This window comes from Muscardinus avellanarius, assembly GCF_963383645.1.
Source record: "Muscardinus avellanarius genome assembly, chromosome: 18".
NCBI lineage: Eukaryota > Metazoa > Chordata > Mammalia > Rodentia > Gliridae > Muscardinus > Muscardinus avellanarius.
The window spans coordinates 30822445-30843867 of record NC_137804.1 but is presented as its reverse complement, the minus strand read 5'-3'; the positions used below and the strand labels follow the sequence as shown (position 1 = coordinate 30843867).

The window sequence follows — 21423 nt, the reverse complement described above, 5'->3', positions numbered from 1 at the left end:
CTCTACATAAGGCATGATGTTAGTTTTAAACAGCCTTTTACTTGCCAGGCATGGTGGCACATACTTGTAATCCCAGTATGTGATAGGCTGAGATAGGAGGATCCCGGGCAGACAGCCCAGCTACTTGGTGAGGCCCTCTGCAACTTAGTGAGACCTTGTTTCAAAATAAAGAATAAAAAAATAAAAAATAAAAAATAGGGCTGGGGGTATAGCTCAGCCTTTTACTGCCCTCCACAAAGCCAAATGTAGAGGTGCAATCTGTAGCCCATGGGGAAAATGAAGCGGAAGGACTGAAAGTTCGAGGCCAGCCTAGATAACTTGACAAGACCCTGTCTCATAATTAAACATAAAAAGGGTTAGGAAGTAAGTCAGTATTGGCGCGCCCCTGGGTTCAATACCCAGTAAAGAAAAAGAAAGGAAGAAAGTATGAAGAAGAGAGGAAGGAAGGGATGGAGGAAGAAAGGAAGGAAGGGAGTTTACCTTTGATAAAGCATTCTGAAAGAATTATCCTTACTGAAAGTTTGGCTATCAGAATGCATAGCAATCCTTTCTGGTATCCACCCAGTCAATGCATGAAGATCAATATTCTGCAACATAAACATTTCAGAACTGTCAAATGTTGTTTTCAAGCTCTTAATTAAATCCCTGATATAATTATTAAATCTGATTGATTTGGTGTAATTGTGATAAGGACAAATAAGAAAATAAAGTTATCTTTCTTCTTTCTGATCTTTCTGAATATAAGAAAACTTTACTGATAAATATGATTAAAAACTCAAAATATGTAGGAGTGTGGTGGCACATGCTTGTAATCTCAGTACTTGGGAGGCTGAGAGAGGATCCAGGTTCGAGGCCAGCTTCAGCTACTTAGTGGAGCCCTCTGCAACTTAGTAAGACCCTGTTTCAAAATAAAGAATAAAAAATAGGGCTGGGAGTATAGCTTGGAGGCAGAATGCCCCTGGGTTCTATCCCCAGACCCACAAAAAAACAAAACAAAACAAAAAAAAACCCTCAAAATATGTAACAGAAAAAAATGTTTTGATGATGGCATATAATACCATGGTGAATTCTAACATTTTATGTTCATTCCCATTCTTCCTCTAAGCTACACTGAGTAAATTAATAGGTAATAGATTAGAAAATTAAACTAAAAGTAATAGGAAGTATAGAGCAACTGCCTGTGCAGGCTGGGATGAAAACAGTGACCTTTACATTTTGCCTGGCATTTAAGATACAGAAGAGTGGAGGAGGCCTGGTATTAAGGCAGGGAAACTAATTAGGCATGAATAATGAGTGATTTGCATGTGTAACTTCATTTAATCTTTACAGATTCTAAAATATGGATATTATCCTTATATTGCAGATACACAAAGAGGCTAAGAAAGGTAAAAACATTTTCTAAGGCCACAGAGTAATCAGTGTCAAAATTTGAATAATATCAATCTAATTTCTGGTTTGTCTAGTGGTTTATTTCATACAACTAAAGGACAATGGAAGATAGCTCAACTTTATAGGTTAGTTAATTCAAGCTGAAGAAAATAACTCCTTGACCTTGAATTTACAAATCAAAATATATATATAAAGATGTTAATATGACACATCTTTTTGAGCTCACCAGGTTGCTCTGAAGAGGTGCAATGTAATTAATTGGCCCTGTATCTCAACCTAACAGCAGACACATTTAGGCTTTCCTGGATACAGATTTTACACAGTGTGCTACAGAGAAAATATCTACTCCCATGGTAATGGGACTGGTCAACATTTCTCAGGATTGGTAATCTGCTTTTTTTTCTCATAAACAAAAACATCTATAATTACCAAGTGTAAAATACAGTCATATTAAGCCAGGCATGATGGCATATACTTGTAATCCCAGTATTTGGGAGGCTGAGACACAAGAATCACAGGTTCATGGCCAGCCTCTGCAACTTAGTGAGGCCCTCTGCAACTTTAGTGAGACCCTGTTTCAAAATAAAATATATAATAGGGCTGGGGTAGTGTAGCTCAGAGGTGGAATACCACTGGATTCAATCCTCAGTACCCCTCCCCCACCCCATACACACACACACAAAAAAATTCAGTCATATTAGACAGTGTAATTCTGTCTGGATAAAACTATCTATTACTTACTGAGTTGGATCCTGGGAAATCATATCCTCCCATAACTTTCATGTATGCTTTTTCTATAAGGGACACCCATAATTCACTTTTGTTGTTTGAATAAGAACACAGCAATTCTCCCTTATGATCAACAGGTAACTGGTCATCAATTATCACCTGGAGAAAGAGTATATTAATTTCCTTAGGTAAAACAAAAAACCTTAAGATCCTGTCTATTTAGGGAAAAAATACCATTTATATATTGATAAAAGGCATAATATACCTATTATTAAGATAGTGATAGTTTTATGTTTCTGGATTTGTGGGGGGGGGGTCTGGGGATGGAACCCAGGAGTATTTGACCTCTGAGCTATACCTCCTGCCCTATCTTTTATTCTTTATTTTGAAACACAGTCTAAGTTACAGAGGGCCTCACTACATAGCTGAGGCTGTCTGCGAATTTGGATCCCCTATCTCAGCCTCCCAAATACTGGGATCACAAGTGTGCACCACCATTCAGGGCTACCATATTTATCATTTTAATATGATACCTTTATTCAGTTTACAAGCTAACCTGTCAGGTGAGCCACTGGCTATATGTCAGGTAACTACTATCAAAATTATTAGAAATTCTAGAATGCACATTATTTTTAAGATAATTACAGAAGAACTTAAGTATTAAGATAAAAAATATTATTGCCTGTCATTTTAATCTAAAACTGTAAAAGAAAACTCATGCTATCCAGAGTTGTGAAAATAGAAAATTATGACTAAAAAACATATAAGTAACAAATAAAACAAACACCACAAAAGATAGTGTCTATATTAAAAAGTGATATGGAAGACATAGAGTAAGAAGAACTTTTATCTAATACTAGACTATACAACTGTATTTTGAAAGATTCTTTACACAAAATTTAGTTTCTTTTTAATTGGTGCATTGTAGTTATACATCTTGATGAAGTTCAGAGTGTAGAGGCATACATGCACACAGCACTCATTTAGCCCTTCTCCTGTTTAGTTCTTAAATACTCAGTTACGAGTGACTCTCAAAGGGTGCTCCCAGACAAGAGCAGCAGCATCACCAAGGAACTGGCCCCATCCCAGATGTATAAATCAGAAACTCTGGGTGCAAGGCGCGCGCACACACACACACACACACACACACACACACACACACACACACAATATATATATATATATATATATATATATATATATATATATATATATATATATATTTTTTTTTTTTTTTTTTTTTTTTTTTTTTTTTTGGTGGTACTGGGATTCCTGGAAGCCCTTCTACCTCCAGGCTACACTCCCAGACCTATTTTATACTTTTTTATTTTTGGAAACAGGGTCTCTTAAGCCAGCACGGCTGGCTTCAAACCTGCGCGATCCTCCTGTAGCCTCCCAAACGCGGGGATTATAAGCATGCGCCACCACGCCCGGCTAATAATCTATATTTTAATAAGCCCTTCAGGTGACTCTATACACACTAAAATAATTTTCAGACTGGAATCATCAGAGGAGTTTATTCTAATGCAGGTTCATATTCAGTAGGTCTGGAATCAGGCCTGAGATTCTGCAATTTTAACAAGTTTTCAGGTGACGCTGAGATTAACACACAGCCTGAGAGTAGACAGGTGCTTAAATTAGAGCAGTGTAACTAAAACTATGCATACATTTCACAAAGGAAGTAAATTTAAAGACTTTTATATGTTATGTCTACATTATAGGAAAAAATAAAAACTTCTGACCTAACAGACTTAGTTTGTCTAATTCCTTCCTATCAAAAAAGAAAAAAAAAATTTTTTTTTGCAAGTCTGACCTCTGAGCTATACCCCCTGCCCAATTTTTTATTCTTTATTTTGAAATAGGGTCTCACTGAGTTGCAAAGGGCCTCACTAAGTAGCTGAGGCTGTCTGCGAACCGCGATCCTCCTGTCTCAGCCTCCTGAATGCTGGGATTACAAGCATGCGCCACCACGCCCGGCTCCTATCAAAAATTTTAGAACTGAAGCTGGGCATCGTGGTACTCGCTTTAATCCCAGCATTTGGGAGGCTGAGACAGGAGGATCATGGATGGAGCCAGCCTCAGCTACTTAGGCCATTTACAACTCAGTGAGACCCTGTTTCAAAATAAAGAATAAAAACTAGGGCTGGGGAATGAAGCTCAGAAGTAGAATGCCCCTGGGTTCCATCCCTAGTACCGCAAAATAAATAAATTAATAATAAGAACTGAATTTAGATTGAAATTTATTTGAAGCATTAACAATCCTTAGTTCAATGTTACTTATTAGAATTTTGTATAAATTTTCAAATTTTAAATTAAAAACAATTACAAAAGACTATAAACCAGGAGTGGTGGTGCATGCCTAGAGTTCCAACTACTTGGAAGACTCGGGCAGGAGGATGGCTTGAATCCAGGAGTTGGAGACCAGCCTGGGCAACATAGCAAGACCCTACCTAAAAAACAAATTATCATACATTTTATTTTTAATATTTAACATATGATACTATTTGGCAGCACATATACAATACCACAGACTCAAAGTCACCTGAACTGATTTTAAAGATTTTTGCACAAGTAACATTTTTTAACTGCTTCCAATCACAACGCAAAGACAAGGGAAAAGGAGAAGTTTGGGGGAGGAGAGAGACAGTATTCACCTTTCTCGGGACACCATTGAGGTGAAGTTTCACCATATACTTTCCACATGGATTATACTCCGGTTCACCATCCTTATTCTGAGGGTAGATTATGCTTTTGCAAGGAAAATAAATATTGAAGTAATATTAATATTCAATATCAGTTAGTATAAAAGACATTTCATTTAAACACAGGCCATTCATTTAGACATGTTATTGTCTTTATAATTACATAAAATAAACAGAATGTTTTCCTATAATAGACCTACATAAATGATTTTGCCCTAAACAAAATGCTCATTTGTTTACGGTAAAATATAATTTAACAATGCTATAAATAAATTTAAAAAGTATTTTATGAGATCATAAAAATAGAGCATATATTTCACAATATGTTGAAAAGTGCCCAGTTTCAAATAAGTGGATATATGTTAAGACAAATAAACTTTTACCACTTACTTCAAGAAGCAAAGACTGTATCCACTACTCACACCTAAGGCACTAAGTACAAATCTGATAAAGTTACATAAAATTATACAATAAGATACTGTAAAAGCTATCAGTATCAATTTTCTTTCAAAATAAATTTGGACCAAATCAAATATATTGCAAATTACTTATCCATCATCTCTGTACTCTCAAGACTTAACAGCTTCAAGAAAAGCTGAATAAAAAATTATAATGCTTAATAATTTTACACTGAATGGTTTAGGATAACTTTTAAAATGTAAAGAAAAATACTTGAGAAATATTTTAACACATACTAAAGCAGTTCTAGCTAACAGAAATATGTCATTTTATATTTTCCCATTCACATTCTAATACCCATTTTAATAGTTTTACTGGCACAGTGGCACACACCTGTAATCCTGGTACTTGGGAGGCTGAGAGAGGAGGATCACAGGTTCAGGGACAGTCTCACCAAGATTCTGAACAACCTAGCAATACTCTACCTTGAAATAAAAAATAAAATAGGTTTGGGGTATAGCTCAGAGGTAGAATGCCCCTGGGTTCAATCTCCAATACCAAAAATAAGCAAATAATTTTAACAAATTTTGTTTAATCCATTATTCCAATATCTATTCAATATAAAAATCTGAGATATTTTCCAATCTTACTTTTTTTGTTAAATTTCCAAAATCTCATGTTTATTTTTATAATGAATTAAGCCATCTTAATTCAGACTAACACATTTAAGTGCTCAAATAGCCACATGAAGCTATCTGACCATATAGTAAAATTACAAACTATTAAAAATGTGATGCACCCTCTTTACTTTCTCTGCAGTTAAGGTCAAAGTTTTTAATTTGCAGTTAAAAGACAATTTTATGGACTGAGAATGGTGGTACATGCCTGTAATCTCAGTACTTGAAAGACTGAATCAGGACTGCAGGTTCAAAGGCAGCCCCAACAACTTAGTGAGGCCCTTAGCAACTTAGCAAGACACTATTTCTTTTTCTTTTCTTTTCTTTTCTTTTTTTACCTTCAGTACTGGGGATGAAACCCAGGAGCATTCTACCTCTAAGCTACACTTCCCAGCCTTGTTTTTTATTCTTTAGTTTTAAACAGGGTTTCAATGAGTTCCAAAGGGCCTTACTAAGTAGTAGCTGAGGCGGTCTGCGAACCCAGATCCTCCTGTCTCAGCCTCTTGAATGCTGGGATTACAAGCATGCACCACCATGCCCAGCTTTGCAAGACCTTATTTCAAAATAAAAAATAAAATAAGCTGGGGTTATAGCTTAGAGGTACAATGCCCCTGAGTTCAATCCGCAGCACACCACCAACAAAAAAAGACATTATAAAAAGGAATAAAGGGACAAATACAAAATTTTACCTGGTAATCAACTTCTTATTAAACCGTCTCTCATAAGCTGCACTGATAGCCAGTGATGCCACAAAGGAACAATCTGACACTATTGTCTGTTAATAAGAACAAGGTAATATTTCTTCATTCATGAACCACATTAGCACAATATTGATATAATGTACCTAACACCCGATTTTTATACTAAATTTCTTGACTGTTTTTCAAACAGAAAAATATTATAAATGTACATATGTAAAATCTGAATACATAAAATTAGGGGGAAAACGCCAGTATTCAATTTTCCTTAAAATGCTAACTTTCACATAAAGTAGAAAAATGTTTACCTGCTTTATGCTAAAACTGGACACAGTATATATCATTGTGGGATTGTTGGTGAGATCCTCTGGTCGTACCCATTTGGAAAAGGTAGCTTTTTGTTTAGGTGATAATGGTAGCTTGCCCAATCTATCACTGAGAAAATAATACAAATTAAAATTAATCTCAAAAGATGACTCAAAGCCAGAATTAAATTTCCTAGACATTGTTTTTACTTTTGAAGTAGTCGATCAATAGCTATATTTTTATCTTCCTAAAGTAACTCTCTGGTCAAATCTAGCTCTTTAAAATTAAACATAGAGCTGGGCATGGTAGTGCATGCTTATAATCCCCACACTTGGGAAGCTGAGACAGGAGGACTGCACAGGTTCGAAGCCAAACTCAGCTACTTAGTGAGGCTGTCAGCAACTTAGTGAGACCCTGTTTCCAAATAAAATATAAAATAGGTCTGGGAATATAGCTCAGAGGTAGAAAAGCCCCTGGGTTTCACCCTCAGTACCACCAAAAAAAAAAAAAAGGTTAGTTAAATGCAGTCAACCTGCACATCCTTACCAATTAAAATATATATATAGCCGGGCGTGGTGGCGCACGCTTGTAATCCCCGCGCTTGGGAGGCGGAGACAGGAGGATCGCGCAGGTTCGAAGCCAGTCGCGCGCGCTGGCTTAGGAGACCCTGTTTCTAAATAAAAATATAAAAATAGGTCTGGGAGTGTAGCCCAGAGGTAGAAGGGCTTCCAGGAACCCCAGTACCACACACACACACACACAAAAATATATATATATATATATATATATCCGAGCGTGGTGGCGCACGCTTTTAATCCCCACGCTTGGTAGGCAGAGATAAGAGGATCGCGCAGGTTCGAAGACAACCGTGCTGGCTTAAGAGACACTGTTTCCAAATTTTAAAAAGTATAAAAATAGGTCTGGGAGTGTAGCACAGAAGTAGAAGGGTTTCCAGAAACCCCAGTACCACCAAAAATAGATAGATAGATAGATAGATAGATATACAAACACACACACACACACACACACACACACACACACACACCTAAAAACAAAAGTATAACCAAAATTCATTTATATTTACTTTGTTTTATTTTGGTTTTGTGGTACTATGGATTGAACTCAGGGGCATTCTACCTCTGAGCTACACCCCCAGCCCAATTTTTTATTCTGTATTTTGAAACAGGGTCTCACTAAGTTGCAGAGGTCCTCACTAAGTAGCTGAGGCTGTCCGCGAACCTGTGATCCTCCTGTCTCAGCCTTCGAAGTACTGGGATTACAAGCGTGCACCACCACGCCCGACTCTCTAGACTTTTAATAAGCTAATATCAGTTGGAAAAATCTGAGTAGAATATGGCATACAACACTTCCCAAATATTTTTGGTCATATCACAGCATTTCTAGTTCGAGGTAACATTTTGGCACCCATATAGTATCAGGAACTAAACAGAAAAGGCCAACTGAATGTAAAGGAATTTAAAGATCACTTTTATAAATTTTTGAAGGGAAAAATCAAGGCTTATTCAAATTTATAATTACTTAGCATTATTAATCTGCCATATGAACCATAATACAGAGTAAGTTAAAAACTGTCTAATATTTGTTCTTTCAGTCCACTACTGAATAACTAAATCAGTGTTTACATCCAATGTCCTATCTTAGAACTTTAAAGATATCCAAAATATTTTGTAAGCCAGGCATGAAGGCACATCCCTGGGATCCCAGTACTTGGGAGGCTAAAACAGGAGGATTGCAGGTTAGAGGACAGCCTCAACAACTTAGCAAGACTCTCAACAACTTAGCAAGACCCTGTTTTCAAAATGAAAAATAAAAAGGCCTGGGGATAGAGCTCAGAAGTAGAGCTCTCCTGGGTTCAATCCCCAGGAACACATACACACACAAATACAAATATAATGCTTATTTTATGATTTTAATAGTACTATATGACCAGAATAAAAAAAATTTAGTACTGAGAATTGAACCCAGGGACATTCTACCTCCAAGATAGAATTCTACCCCAGTACTTATTTTTTATTTTGAAACAGGGTCTTGCTAAATTGCTGAGGGTCTAAGTTGCTAAAGCTGGCCTCAAACCTGCAATCCTCCTGTTTTAGACTCCCAAGTACTGGGACTACAGGCATACACCACCATGTCTGGCTAAAAATTGTTTTAAATAATTCAATCTGTAACCAAAGGTAACCATTCATAAAAGTTTTTCCTGTCAATGTTATCTAAATTTTAAAATGTTTACTTTTATTTTTTTCATTGATTATTCTCACTATAAAATCTAGATGACAAGAAAGGGAAAACCTTGACATTTAGTTTCAGTATTACTGATTTTCCTCCAAATTTAATTAATTCACTAAGTATTCATTGAGTACTTATTACATACCAGATATTGGGCTAGAAATGTGATGCAGCTTAGTTAAAACAGACATGGTTGGTCTGTCTGTCTGTCTCTCTCTTTGGTGGTACTGGGGTTCCTGGAAACCCTTCTACCTCCGGGCTACACTCCCAGACCTATTTTATACTTTTATTTGGAAATGGGTCTCTTACGCCAGCGCACTGGCTACAAACCTGTGTGATCCTGTCTCCGCCTCCCAAGGTCAAGGATTACAAGCGTGCGCCACCACGCCCGGCAACATAGTCTCTCTTTTTGAAGTTTATAATCCCCAGAAGAAGACATGAAGTAACCAATAATAATCAAAGAAAAAATTCCAACGGTGACAGTTGCTATGCCTAAATTAAAGGAGTTTGTGCTCCTTTATGTGTTATATTTTATTTTTCCAATTGTTTTGTTATATTTTATTTTTCCAAAAATATTGTGAGCATTTCCCCCATGTTATAAATTTCCTGAAAACCTGACTGTTGTTCATCACTATATATTCTTCTTATGGACATTCTTTTACATAAAATATCTGAAATATCACTTATTACAGAAGGATTGAAACTAAGTTTGCATCTCTACTTGGATATGTCCTTTCAAGAACTCACTAGAATAAGTGTTTCATTTTTATAACATTCATGAATATCTTATATAATCTTTTAGTATACCCCTAAACACTTTCTTAGAAATGGTTTCTCAAAGTGAAATTAGTTTTAAATTTTTCTAAATATCTAAAATGTATTCAAGTTATATAATTTAACATTTAAAAACTAATTATTTCCCAGCAGTTAAGCGTTATTATGCTGTGCATTCTATATAAGAATCACTCCTAAGTGTTTCATATTTTATTAACTCATTTAATCATCACAGTAATACTATGAGGTAGATTCTATTACCATCCTCCTTTTTACAGATTTAACTTCTCCAGCATCACACATGATTTCAAACTATCAAATTTGCCTATAAAATCCATGTTCTTAGTTGGGCATGATGGCACACACTTGTAATCCCAAGTGTGGATTACTTGAGAGGCTGAGACAGGAAGATCACAGGTTCAAGGTCAGTCTCAGTTACTTAGAGAGGCCCTCTGCAACTTAGTAAGACCCTGTTTCAAAACGAAGAATAAAGAATAGGTCTAGGAGCTGGATGTGGTGGCAAACTTGTAATCCCAGTACGTAGAAGGCTGGGACAGGAAGATCATGTCTCATGGACATCTCAGCTTCTTAGTGAGGTCCTCTACGACTTAGTGAGACCCTGTTTCAAAATAAAGAATTAAAAAAAAAAAAATAGAGCTGGAGATGTAGCTCAGAGGTAAAAATGCCCCTAGGTTCCAATCCCAATACTGCACCAAAAAAAAAAAAAAAAAAAAAAAAAAAGGGCTGGGTTATAGCTTGGAGTAGAATGACCCTGGGTTCAATTCCTAAAACAGTATTTTTAAGGCTTTTGACATAAGCTGCCACTATCCTGGAAGGCCATGCTAATGAACATTTTTAGAAATAACTATCTTTCTTGAATTGGATCTTCTTGGTAAACAATGATACTGTCATTCTATTCCAGTTTGCCATTCAATTCCTTTATTGGCTTGAATTTCGGCTGTGATTCAATTATCAATTAAACAAACGTTTACTTAGTACTTGTCTACACCAGGATTACAATAGGAGGCGCTCTGAATACAACACCAGGCAAAAGGAGATCACTGTGAGTACATGACCAGCTGAGGAAAACCAAGGCGCCTGTGCCCTGCTGCCTTACCTCTCCCCACAGCCACACCTCCCTTGCTGCCTTACCTCTTCCCACAGCCACACCTCCCTTCCAACATCAAATTTTAATTTTAAGGAAATAAACTGAACTTCAGGATACTGAAAAAGTACTGAGAATTTTTCAAATGATCTTTGAAGTAAAACTTATAATAGTGCTTACTTACCAAAAAGGCATTGGATAAGCAAAACGTTCTCTCAAATCAACACTCATAAAAGGAACATATTCTATACCATTTATTTTTGATGTTGTCCTATAAAACACAAGAAAAAAATCCAAGATAAACATTCAAGTCTACCTTAATTGCCAATCTTATTTAAATTTTTAAGTATTAAATGACACAATATGATAATATACTAAAATAAACCTAGAACCTCATTTTGTGTGTGTGTGTGTGTATGTGTGGTACTGGGGGTGGAACCCAGGGGCTTCTCTACCTCCAGGCTACACTCTCGTACCTATTTTATACTTTATTTGGAAACAGGTTCTCACTAAGTTGCTGAGAGCCTCACTAAGTAGCTGAGGCTGGCTTCGAACCTGTGCAATCCTCCTGTCTCAGCCTCCCAAGTGCAAGGATTATAAGCATACACCACCACGCCCGGCCGAACCTCATGTTTTTTGAATAAAATTTTCATAAAATACCAGAAAATAAATAAATTTGATTCAATAACCTCCCCCCACCCTCTCTTTTTTCTTCCATTCCTTCATTAAGGATTGAGCCCAGGGGAATTCTACCTCTGAGATGGAGGCAGAATATCCTACTTTATTTTGAAGCAATCTCAGTGGGCATGGTGGCACACACTTGTAATCCCAGTACTTGGGTGGTTAAGAAAGGAGGATTACAGATCTGAAGCCAGTCTCAGCAACTCAGCAATGCCCTCAGCAACTCAGCGAGACGCTATTTCAAAATAAAAAATAAAAAAGGTCTATGAGTGTAGCTCAGAAGTATTATGCTCCTGGGTTCAGAAAGAAAGAAAGAAAGAGAGAAAGAAAGAAAGAAAGAAAGAAAGAAAGAAAGAAAGAAAGAAAGAAAGAAAGAAAGAAAGAAAGAAAGGAAGAAAGAGAAAGACAGACGGAGAGAGAGATGGAGGAAGAAAAGGACAGAGTCTTGCTAAATTGCTAAGACTGGCCTCCCACCAGCAATACTTCTGTCTTAACCTCCTAAGGCAGGGACCACAACACCTAGCTAATAAGTATTTTGTTTTGTTTTATTGTTTTGTTTTTGCTGGTGATGGTACTGGGGATTAAACCCAGAGGCATTCTACCTTTGCGCTATACTCCAGCCTGATTTTATTTCTTACTTGGAATCAACGTTTCACTAGGTTTATGAGTGTCTCACCACTTGCCAAGACTGTCCTAGAACCTGAGACCCTCCTGTCTCAACCTCACAAGTACTGGGATTACAAGCATGCACCACCATACGCAGCTAAGAATATTCTTTAAAAACTAACATCCTTCACAATGAAACTTTAGTCTTAGGTCAGGCTTTTCTAGTGTGATGAATGGGTCCTTTGTGTCCACTACTAGGACACAAGCCAACTCTATTCTAAGCCCAAAGGGACAAATCAATTGCTGTTATTTTGGAATTTGAAAAACATGGCATTTACAATTCTGAAAAATATACTCTTTATATTTCCTGGTTATGGGACTATAGAATGGGTAGAAGAAGAAAATACCAGAGAGATCAGCTATGAGTCTATTGACAGATGAAAAGAAAGGAGGGTTGTAGTAACTTTGCTTATTTTCTCCTTGTTTTGTATAGATGTGTATGTATACTATTTCTCTCTTGTAACTATTTTAGAGCAGTTACACAGTAACATCACAATTTAGTCTTTAGGTTACAATATTCAGTGATTTGAGAATTAAAACAGCAATAGATACAATAATTAGGGGTGATGATGAGAACTTCTCACTTGTATGAAGGATAGTTATATTTTATAGGTGGAAATATAAAGTTTCTGTTGTAGTATGGAATTTCAAATGTGTGTAGAAGGACAGATGTTGAGTAGCCAGTGTTCAGTGCATTTAGTGTCTCTCAGCTCTGAAACTATCCTTCTTTGTCCTGCTTTGTGTTGTTGATTCATATGCAATTTTTCCTAAGCAAAGGAAGCTAGATTAGTAGAATTAAAATCTTCAGCTGAAAAGAAAGATGCTCTCAAATGGCTATGACCTAGGAAGGAGCCCTTTCAACTTCAGTTTTAGAAAAATTAAAAGCACCTACATGACTTGCATAGCTCTGTGCATGCAACAATAGTTCAACTTAAAACAGTCACATAGGCTTAAAATTTATCCTATCTACACTGGTTCAGAAGGCAATCAAGGATTTCCACGTTACTGTGTTTCACACTTTTTTGTGTGTGGTACTGGGGTTCCTGGAAACCCTTCTACCTCTGGTCTACACTCCCAGACACCTATTTATACATACATACATACATACATACATACATACATACATACATACATACATATATATATATATATATATTTTTTTTTTTTAACTTGGAAACAGGGTCTCTTAAGCCAGCGCGGCTGGCTTCAAACCTGCGTGCACCCTCCTGTCTCCACCTCCCAAGCGCGGGAATTATAAGCGTGCACCACTATGCCCGGCTGTGTTTCACACTTTTAATATCTCGAGCATGCTTTCAGACACAAAGAACTGTTTGCCTAGATGAAGGGTCTGGAAACAATTTTTGCAAAACCTAGGTGACATATAATTTAGGTTTTGTAATGAGGTCTCTAGCACATATTCTTCTGTTTCCGTTTTCTTTAAAAACCTTACAAAATGAGATCTGGAGGAAAACATACCAAGTATATGTACATGTATGTTCCTATCACTATATACCTCGGCATGATGTATAATTATAATGCCCCAATAAAAATATTTTTTTAAAAACTTCCAAGAAATGAACAACTATTCATAGATCAAGACTTGATTTCTAGCCGAAACTGCTGTTTCAAACTAACAATTTTTCCCCCATTAGAGCTTTAGTCATGAAATTGCAAAGACTTTCAGTTGTATTCTTTAACTTTGTTTCCTAACCTTCAGGGCTCAAATTTTGTAGAACGCCAGGATTTACAGAAAAACATATATATGTAGGTAAAGAAATCCCAATATTAAAATATATTAAAACCAAAAGATTTTAACTATTCATTTCAATTTGTAACTATAATTGACAATTATATAATAACATAATACATTATAACAAAGACCTAAACACAATTCAGCAAACCAGATGAGAATAAAACTACCTGCATTGATGTTAACAAAATTCTTCAATACAGTGAGTTATAAATGGACTTACCTAAGCACTTCTATTTCTTCTGCTGTATATCTTTGTCCTTGTGCATCACATGACTGTGGACTTATAAATGGCTGAGGTCTTTCAAGGAAGGGATTAGGTCCTAGTGGGAAATGTGTTCTCATTGGTGGTGGCTTTGGTTTAATGTTTGTGGACTTAACTTTGCAAAATGGTTTTGTCAAAGGCTCACTCAATGCTTCTGCTCTATAACAGAGACACAGAAAAGAAAAATAGGTTTCTTTTCACATTTAAGCTTTTAGGAAATAAAATTTACTTTAAGAATTAGTCAAGCATCCCTAATGGAAAATTAGTATATAAAATTCTTACTTAAGCCGAGCGTGGTGGCGCGCACTTATAATCCCAACATTTGGGAGGCTGAGACCAGAGGGTCGCGGTTCGCGGACAGCCTCAGCTACTTAGTGAGGCCCTCCATAACTTAGTGAGACCCTGTTTCAAAATAAAGAGTAAAAAAAGGGCAAAGGTAGTATAGCTCAGAGGTAGAATGCCCCTGGGTTCTATCCCCAGACACACACACACACACACACACACACACACACACACACACACAAAAAAAAAATAGATTAATAATAACAATAATAATAATAAAAATAGGTCTGGGAGTGTAGCCCAGAGGTAGAAGGCCCCTAGGTTCTATCCCCAGTACCACAAAAAACAAAACAAAAAAATAAAATAAAATTCTTGCTTAGTAGTCAAAACTTTACTTACGCTACTCTCAAAAGTAAATATTCTTGCAAATAATTTTCTACTGACATTAACTGAACACTTAGCATATATCAGACAAAAAAGTATAAAACAATCCCTACCCTTAAGGTGCTCATGGATTTGTAGGGAAATAAAGAATTTGCATCAAAATGATAGATGCCAGGATGAAGGTATTACATGTAAATGAAAGCACAACAGAAATTATAGATAGGAAGGGGAGTAAGTCAGGCCACTTTGAATTGATTCATGAGTATCAACTCAAAGGAGTCATGTTGGCAGTGAGAAAGAATTCTTAAATACAAGGAAGAGCATGTACAGAATGTGAAGTATAAAACAGCACAGTGAGTTAATGTAATTTCAAAAGAATGGATATAGCTCCAAGAGGCAGCAGTAGATGAGAGAAAAGCAGGACCTGAATCACGGAAAGCCTCGAATGATATGCAAGGAAATTTCAACTTTGTTCTGTCAAAAAACTGTTAGCTAATAAAATAGAAGTTCTTAACCTGAGGTCTATATATGAATTTCAGGAGTCTTGTGAACACTCTGTAATTATATGTGAAAAATATTTACATGTTTTACTAAGGAATAGATCCATAACTGTCAATGGATCCTCAAAGAACCCATGACAGACACACACACACACACACACACACACACACACACACACACACACACACCCTTTGCTTAGGATGCATCCAAGAATATTGGATGAGTTGTCTTCACAGGTAGTAAAAGTCAGCTATGATTCTGAATGATGAAAGAAGTCAAGAGGAAGAAAACAACTATGTGTCAGGTGTTTACATCTTTAATTTAGGTAAGCAAACTACTGATGGTGAGTAAAAGGAGGGATGACATATCTCAATGAAAAAAGAGCTGTGTATTGTTCATCTACTTAGAGTCTCAAAAGGAGATTAATTTTAATAATTCATTCTGGAAATATAAAGGCAATTTCCATCCTTTTCTTTATCTACACGCTTTCAAAAAATCAAATCTACTCATTCTCTCAACAAGTACCTAATGAGCACATACTATATGACACCAAACAAAATAGGAAGAGACCTTACATATGGAGGAATGTGTGTCAGAAGGAACACGGACATTAACTGATGAATTTCATTTACCTTAGAGAGTGGTAAGAACTATGGGAAAGAAAAATATTACGCAGGATAAAAGTGCTAAAAGATTATTTTTAAATACAATGATTAGGCCAGGCCCCACTGGAAAGTCAACACATGAGCTCAAGGTGAAAGAGCCATACATATGGTATAATTTGGGGAATGTGTATGAATGGAAGCAGGATTATTCTCAATCTATTTTTTGGAGTAGCTTCAGTAGTCTTCTGAAAGTTCTCTTTTTTGAAAGTCAGATACTAGACAACACAAAGTAATTCTTTCATTTTAAATATCTCAGTCATTTCTGTTCTTTATATATATATCAAAAACTAAAACATTTCTTGAATCAATGAAGGAAACACTTCCATTGACATTATGAGAATACTAATGTCTCATCACCCTGGATGGGAAAATAGGGATGGGAGGAAGCCGGGGGAAAGCCCACCAAGTGCTGTGTGCATGTATGTCACCATCTCTATGAACTGCATTATGATGTGAGACTATAATGCACCAATGAAAGTATTAAAAGTAAAAAATAAATAAACAAAGCCAGGTGTGGTGGCGCACACTTGTAATCTCTGCGCTTGGGAGGCAGAGACAGGAGGATCGCGCAGGTTCGAAGCCAGCCTCACTGGCTTAAGAGACCCTGTTCCCAAATAAAAAAATAAAATAGGTCTGGGAGTGTAGCTCAGAGGTAGAAGGGTTTCCAGGAACCCTAGTACCACCAAAAATAAAAATTAAAAAATGGAAATAAATAAACATTTCTTGACTAGCTATTTCTTGAGTTTAAAGCAAGAAAACTAGAAAGAAAATAAATTCATCACAGGAATAAGGTAGACTCCTACACCTCAATTTCAAAAATGAAGGTTTGAGCTGGGCATAGTGGTGGACACTTGTAATCCCAGTACTTGGGAGGCTGGGACAGAGGATTGCACATGTTCGAAGCCAGCCTCAGTTACTTAGTGAGGCTCTCACCAACTTAGTGAGACCCTGTTTCCAAACAAAAATATAAAAATAGGCCTGGGGAGTATAGCTCGGAGGTAGAAGGCCCCTGGGTTCCATTCCCAGGGCAAATAAAAAAAAAAGGTTTGTTATTATGACATCAACTAGATAAATCTGTTAGGTAATAAGCGACATAAAAGAGCTCAGGTGATCAAAAACTCACCTATCTAGGGCCTGTCGAGCCAACTGTTTCAGTTTATTTTGCAGAGTTTTATCGGCAGTTTCATAAGACTTAAGAGAAAGAAACAGACATTCAAAAGCATATTTTTAATTGATACATGATATTTCTACACAAAAATATTTATAATACACATTATTTCTTCAAATTATGAGCAAATATAGTATTTTATTGTTATTTTTCAAGGTTATCATTTAAAATAGTGTTAAGCAGGGTGTGGTGGCACACGCTTGTAATCCCAGCATTCAGGAGGCTGAGACCAGAGGATCACAGTTCACAGACAGCCTCAGCTACTTAGCAAAGCCCTTCGCAAATCAGTGAGACCCTGTTTCAAATATAAAAAGACAAAAAATAGGACTGGGGGTGTAGCTTGGAGGAAGAATGTATAAATACACATTTTATTTAAAGGTGGTAAATGCACCACAACCATGGTACTATGGAAGGCTGAATGGCAGAAACCTAGATGACAAGCACTTACTGGTGATCTCGGGTACCTATTGAAATCAGGTTAGATGATGTCTCTGAACAAAACGCCTGACCAAAATCTGACACTGAAAACCAGACTGGCACCAGTCTCCACCTCTTTACCTCTTCCTACCAAATGTACCATCACTCTCTTAAGCACTAGATGCCCCTTGAGTCCCAACCAAGGCTCTCCAGGGAGCAATACAAGCCACCCATCATATAAATTTCACATTAAAAATAAAATACTTCCAAACCACTACTTTTTTTATTGTATGAAATTGGGAAAAAAATTCTAAATCTAAATTCAAAGATTTGTGATAATGAATTCTTCCTGTGGTTAATATTTTTAATTAGAGTATAAACAAGTTAAAAATATTACCTTTAATTAGAAAGCAAATTGCTCAGTGACTAAATAGTGATAAAATTTTTAGCAAACCATAAAAAAACTATTAACTTTCTATTCTTCCTCATCTTTTAGTGAAGATTAACTTACACTTATACGATAGAATAATTTTTGTCTTCGCCGGGCGTGGTGGTGCTCGCTTGTAATCCCCGCGCTTGGGAGGCAGAGACAGGAGGATCGCGCAGGTTCGAAGCCAGCCGCGTGTGCTGGTTTAGAAGACCCTGTTTCCAAATAAAAATGTAAAAATAGGTCTGGGAGTGTAGCCCGGAGGTAGAAGGGCTTCCAGGAACCCCAGTACCACCAAAAAAAAAATAACTTTTGTCTTCAAGGATTTAAATAATATTCATTAGTTAAAGGAAGAAATTTCTTCCAACTTTAACTTGAAGCTAAACTTACGGTTTTCAGACAGAGATCCACAGCTTCTGTATACAATTCTATAGCATCCTCAATATTCTCTTTTTCATCTTCATCAAAAGCTTGTGTAACAAGAAAATGAGCACGCTCTAGGTCCAATTGATGTTTTGACTTCAAAGGATCAGCACTCTTTGACTGAACTAGGACAGAAAGAAATGAAGAAGGAATACTACTAAAAATACAGCCAGAGAACAAAATACCATTTTAATACACTTAAGACATTCTTTACCAAATTTCTATAATTCTTCAATTAAAAGCTTAACAAGGCCGGTTATCGTGGTACACACCTATAATACCAGTACTTGGGCGGCTAAGACAGGAGGATCACAGGTTTAAGAAGGATCATAGCTTCAGCAACTTGACCCTGTTTCAAAACAAAAATAATTATTAAATAAAAAGGACCAGAAGTGTTGCTTGGAGGCATAATGTCCCTGGGTTCAATCCTCAGTACCCGCCCCACACAACTTAAGGTATTGAAAATAATCCTCAAAAAGATTTTCTCCTTTTTAATTTTAAAGCAAAACAAAACAACAAAAAAATTCAGTTGTTCATCACACCATAGATACCAGAGATCAGGAACATTAAATATATTAATATATTAAAATAATATATTTCTCCCTGAATTTCTATCTTCCTTATTTTTTTTCTTCTATTAGCACTCCCTTCATCTGAAAAATAAAACACAGTAGTCGTCACTCGCATTCTCCTCCCACACTAAAAACAAAGCAAAAATACTAAATCTTGGAAAATATTAAGTCTTATAAAACTCCATTATATTTTAAGATAACTAATTTTTTTAAACAGACAATAACTATGTACTATACACTAGGCCCTATAACATATGAGAGTTTCTGCTTTTCCTAGTTATCTAGGTTAAGAATAAGCTCTCACAATTTTTACTGTTCTTTGAAGTAACTATTTCCATTTTTTTATTTTAGCATTGTTTTAATCAAGTAATGTAGTTGTCTGAAACAGGAAATTTTAAGACAATTCAATAGAGCAAAGTGAAAGTCACTCTATTAGGATAACCTCTGTGAATAAGTTTCAGATTGGAGAAGTTTGGATTCCACTGAAGTCTGGCGCCAGACTAAACACTAGTCTAAGCCCAAACACTTTCCTTCAGAGAGAATGTAATGGCTCTTGGACAGAACCTCACCAGCTTGACTTAACGGGGTATGCTAAGTGGGGTCCACAGGGCCACCAGCACTTCTTGTAGAACCTAGTGTACGACAGCAAACCAGCCCGGCAAAAGACATCAAAACAAATTTGGTGAGTCTGCAAAAGCTCCTTCTCTCTGGTGTGACATAGCACATTCCCTGCAGATTTATTGCTCCTGTTTCCCTACTCACCAGAATCTATCAAAAGGCAGGAGATCGAATCTTCTCTCCAGTAAGACTACTAAATTTTAATTCTTCAAAATATCAAGCCAACAAGGTTTTATTTTTATCAAATGTTTGTATAACTTCAATGTGTAAAGCTTTTAAACACGTTACTAAAGTCTCAATATGTGTGAAATGGGTAGCAAATAAGAGGTGAATAATGTGAGCCAGTGAGCCACACAAAATTAAACACATGGACTTCTGATGTCCAGAGGGCACTTTTTGTGGAAAGGAAGAAGTGCCAAGTTTTTACCTTGAGGATAATTCAAATATAGCAGAACCCATACCAAGCCAGTGAGTTTCTATCAGTTGGCTGGGTAAGGAATTCACCTGTGTATGTCCAAATCCAAGACCCTGGACAGGCTAAGCCAGGCCCTGGTCACCTGAAACCAGGGGTCATCATCCAGACTTCTTGGATGGCGAGCTATATTCAGTGTAAAGTACAAATTATCCCAAGTCTCACACCAAATATAGGCTCTGACTTAGAAGCTTTCATTTCTCTTTAAATAAAACTTTGCCGGGGGTTGGGTGAGGGGGTACGGGGAGGGAATCAAGCTTGAAACATATAACACTTAGTTTGGCAATATTGCAACCAAAATTTAAAAAGCATAAGCTAAGTGTTCAAGTGTAAAGGGCATTAAAGAATAAACCTAATAACAGAGAGGGAAAAATACCACACCGAACACAAGATACAGTATGTCTAAACAAGTTGAAATTATAATTTAACTCGTAAGGGTAAATGCTAAAAAAAATTATGCTCACTTTCTGCTAGAGACTAAGTACACCTTTTCCTATTTCCCCCAAATAAAATTTAAGTTTATTAATTAATCACACCTCAAAGTTTGAGTTTTCTCTCACTACAAAGCAACCATTACAAACACTAAATTCATTTGGTTTTCTTTATATTTTTTAATTTTTTAAATTTATATGTGGAACATATTGAAAATGATATACATTTAGACTGTGCTTGGTGCCCTCTCCCTTTTGCCTTCCCCCCTTTCAACAATTAGTGTCCAGGTTAACCATGCTATATTCATACTTTTACACATATTCAAATATAGCTCCTCTATTAATCAACCTCAGCCTTCTTCCTCTCCTATCCTTCCATTCTAGCTTTTCTGAGATTTCCCCTCCAATATCTGGAGCCCCTCTGGTATAACCAATACTCCCTAGTTTGGGCATATTAGAGAAAACTTATGTCCCTTCTCTTTCTGTGCTTGGCTGATCTCACTTAACATAATGTTCTCCAGATCTTACCATCTTCTTGCAAATGACATAATTTCATTATAGCTGAATATAATTCCATTGTGTGTATTTTCCATAATTTTGCAATCCGTTCGTCTGTTGATGGAGACCTAGGTTGGTTCCGTATTTTGGCTATTACAAATTATGCTGCTATGAACA

At 36.5% G+C, this 21423-nt stretch overlaps 1 protein-coding gene across 6 annotated transcripts in view; it reads right to left on the bottom strand.

The window, feature by feature from the left end:
* CAPN7 (calpain 7) overlaps positions 1-21423 on the bottom strand; it is a gene marked incomplete at both ends in the record, with an annotated part of 56651 nt that overhangs the window by 20299 nt on the left and 14929 nt on the right. For 4 of the 6 annotated variants that reach the window (XM_080715271.1, XM_080715272.1, XM_080715274.1 and 1 more), the window contains 9 exons: positions 481-587; positions 2131-2277; positions 4773-4866; positions 6586-6671; positions 6903-7029; positions 11211-11297; positions 14347-14547; positions 17344-17411; positions 18623-18780. In XM_080715271.1, coding sequence (XP_080571397.1) covers positions 481-587; positions 2131-2277; positions 4773-4866; positions 6586-6671; positions 6903-7029; positions 11211-11297; positions 14347-14547; positions 17344-17411; positions 18623-18780 — 1075 coding nt within the window. The remainder of the gene's footprint in view (positions 1-480; positions 588-2130; positions 2278-4772; positions 4867-6585; positions 6672-6902; positions 7030-11210; positions 11298-14346; positions 14548-17343; positions 17412-18622; positions 18781-21423) is intronic. The other 2 variants (XM_080715273.1, XM_080715276.1) reach the window with 2 other exon arrangements.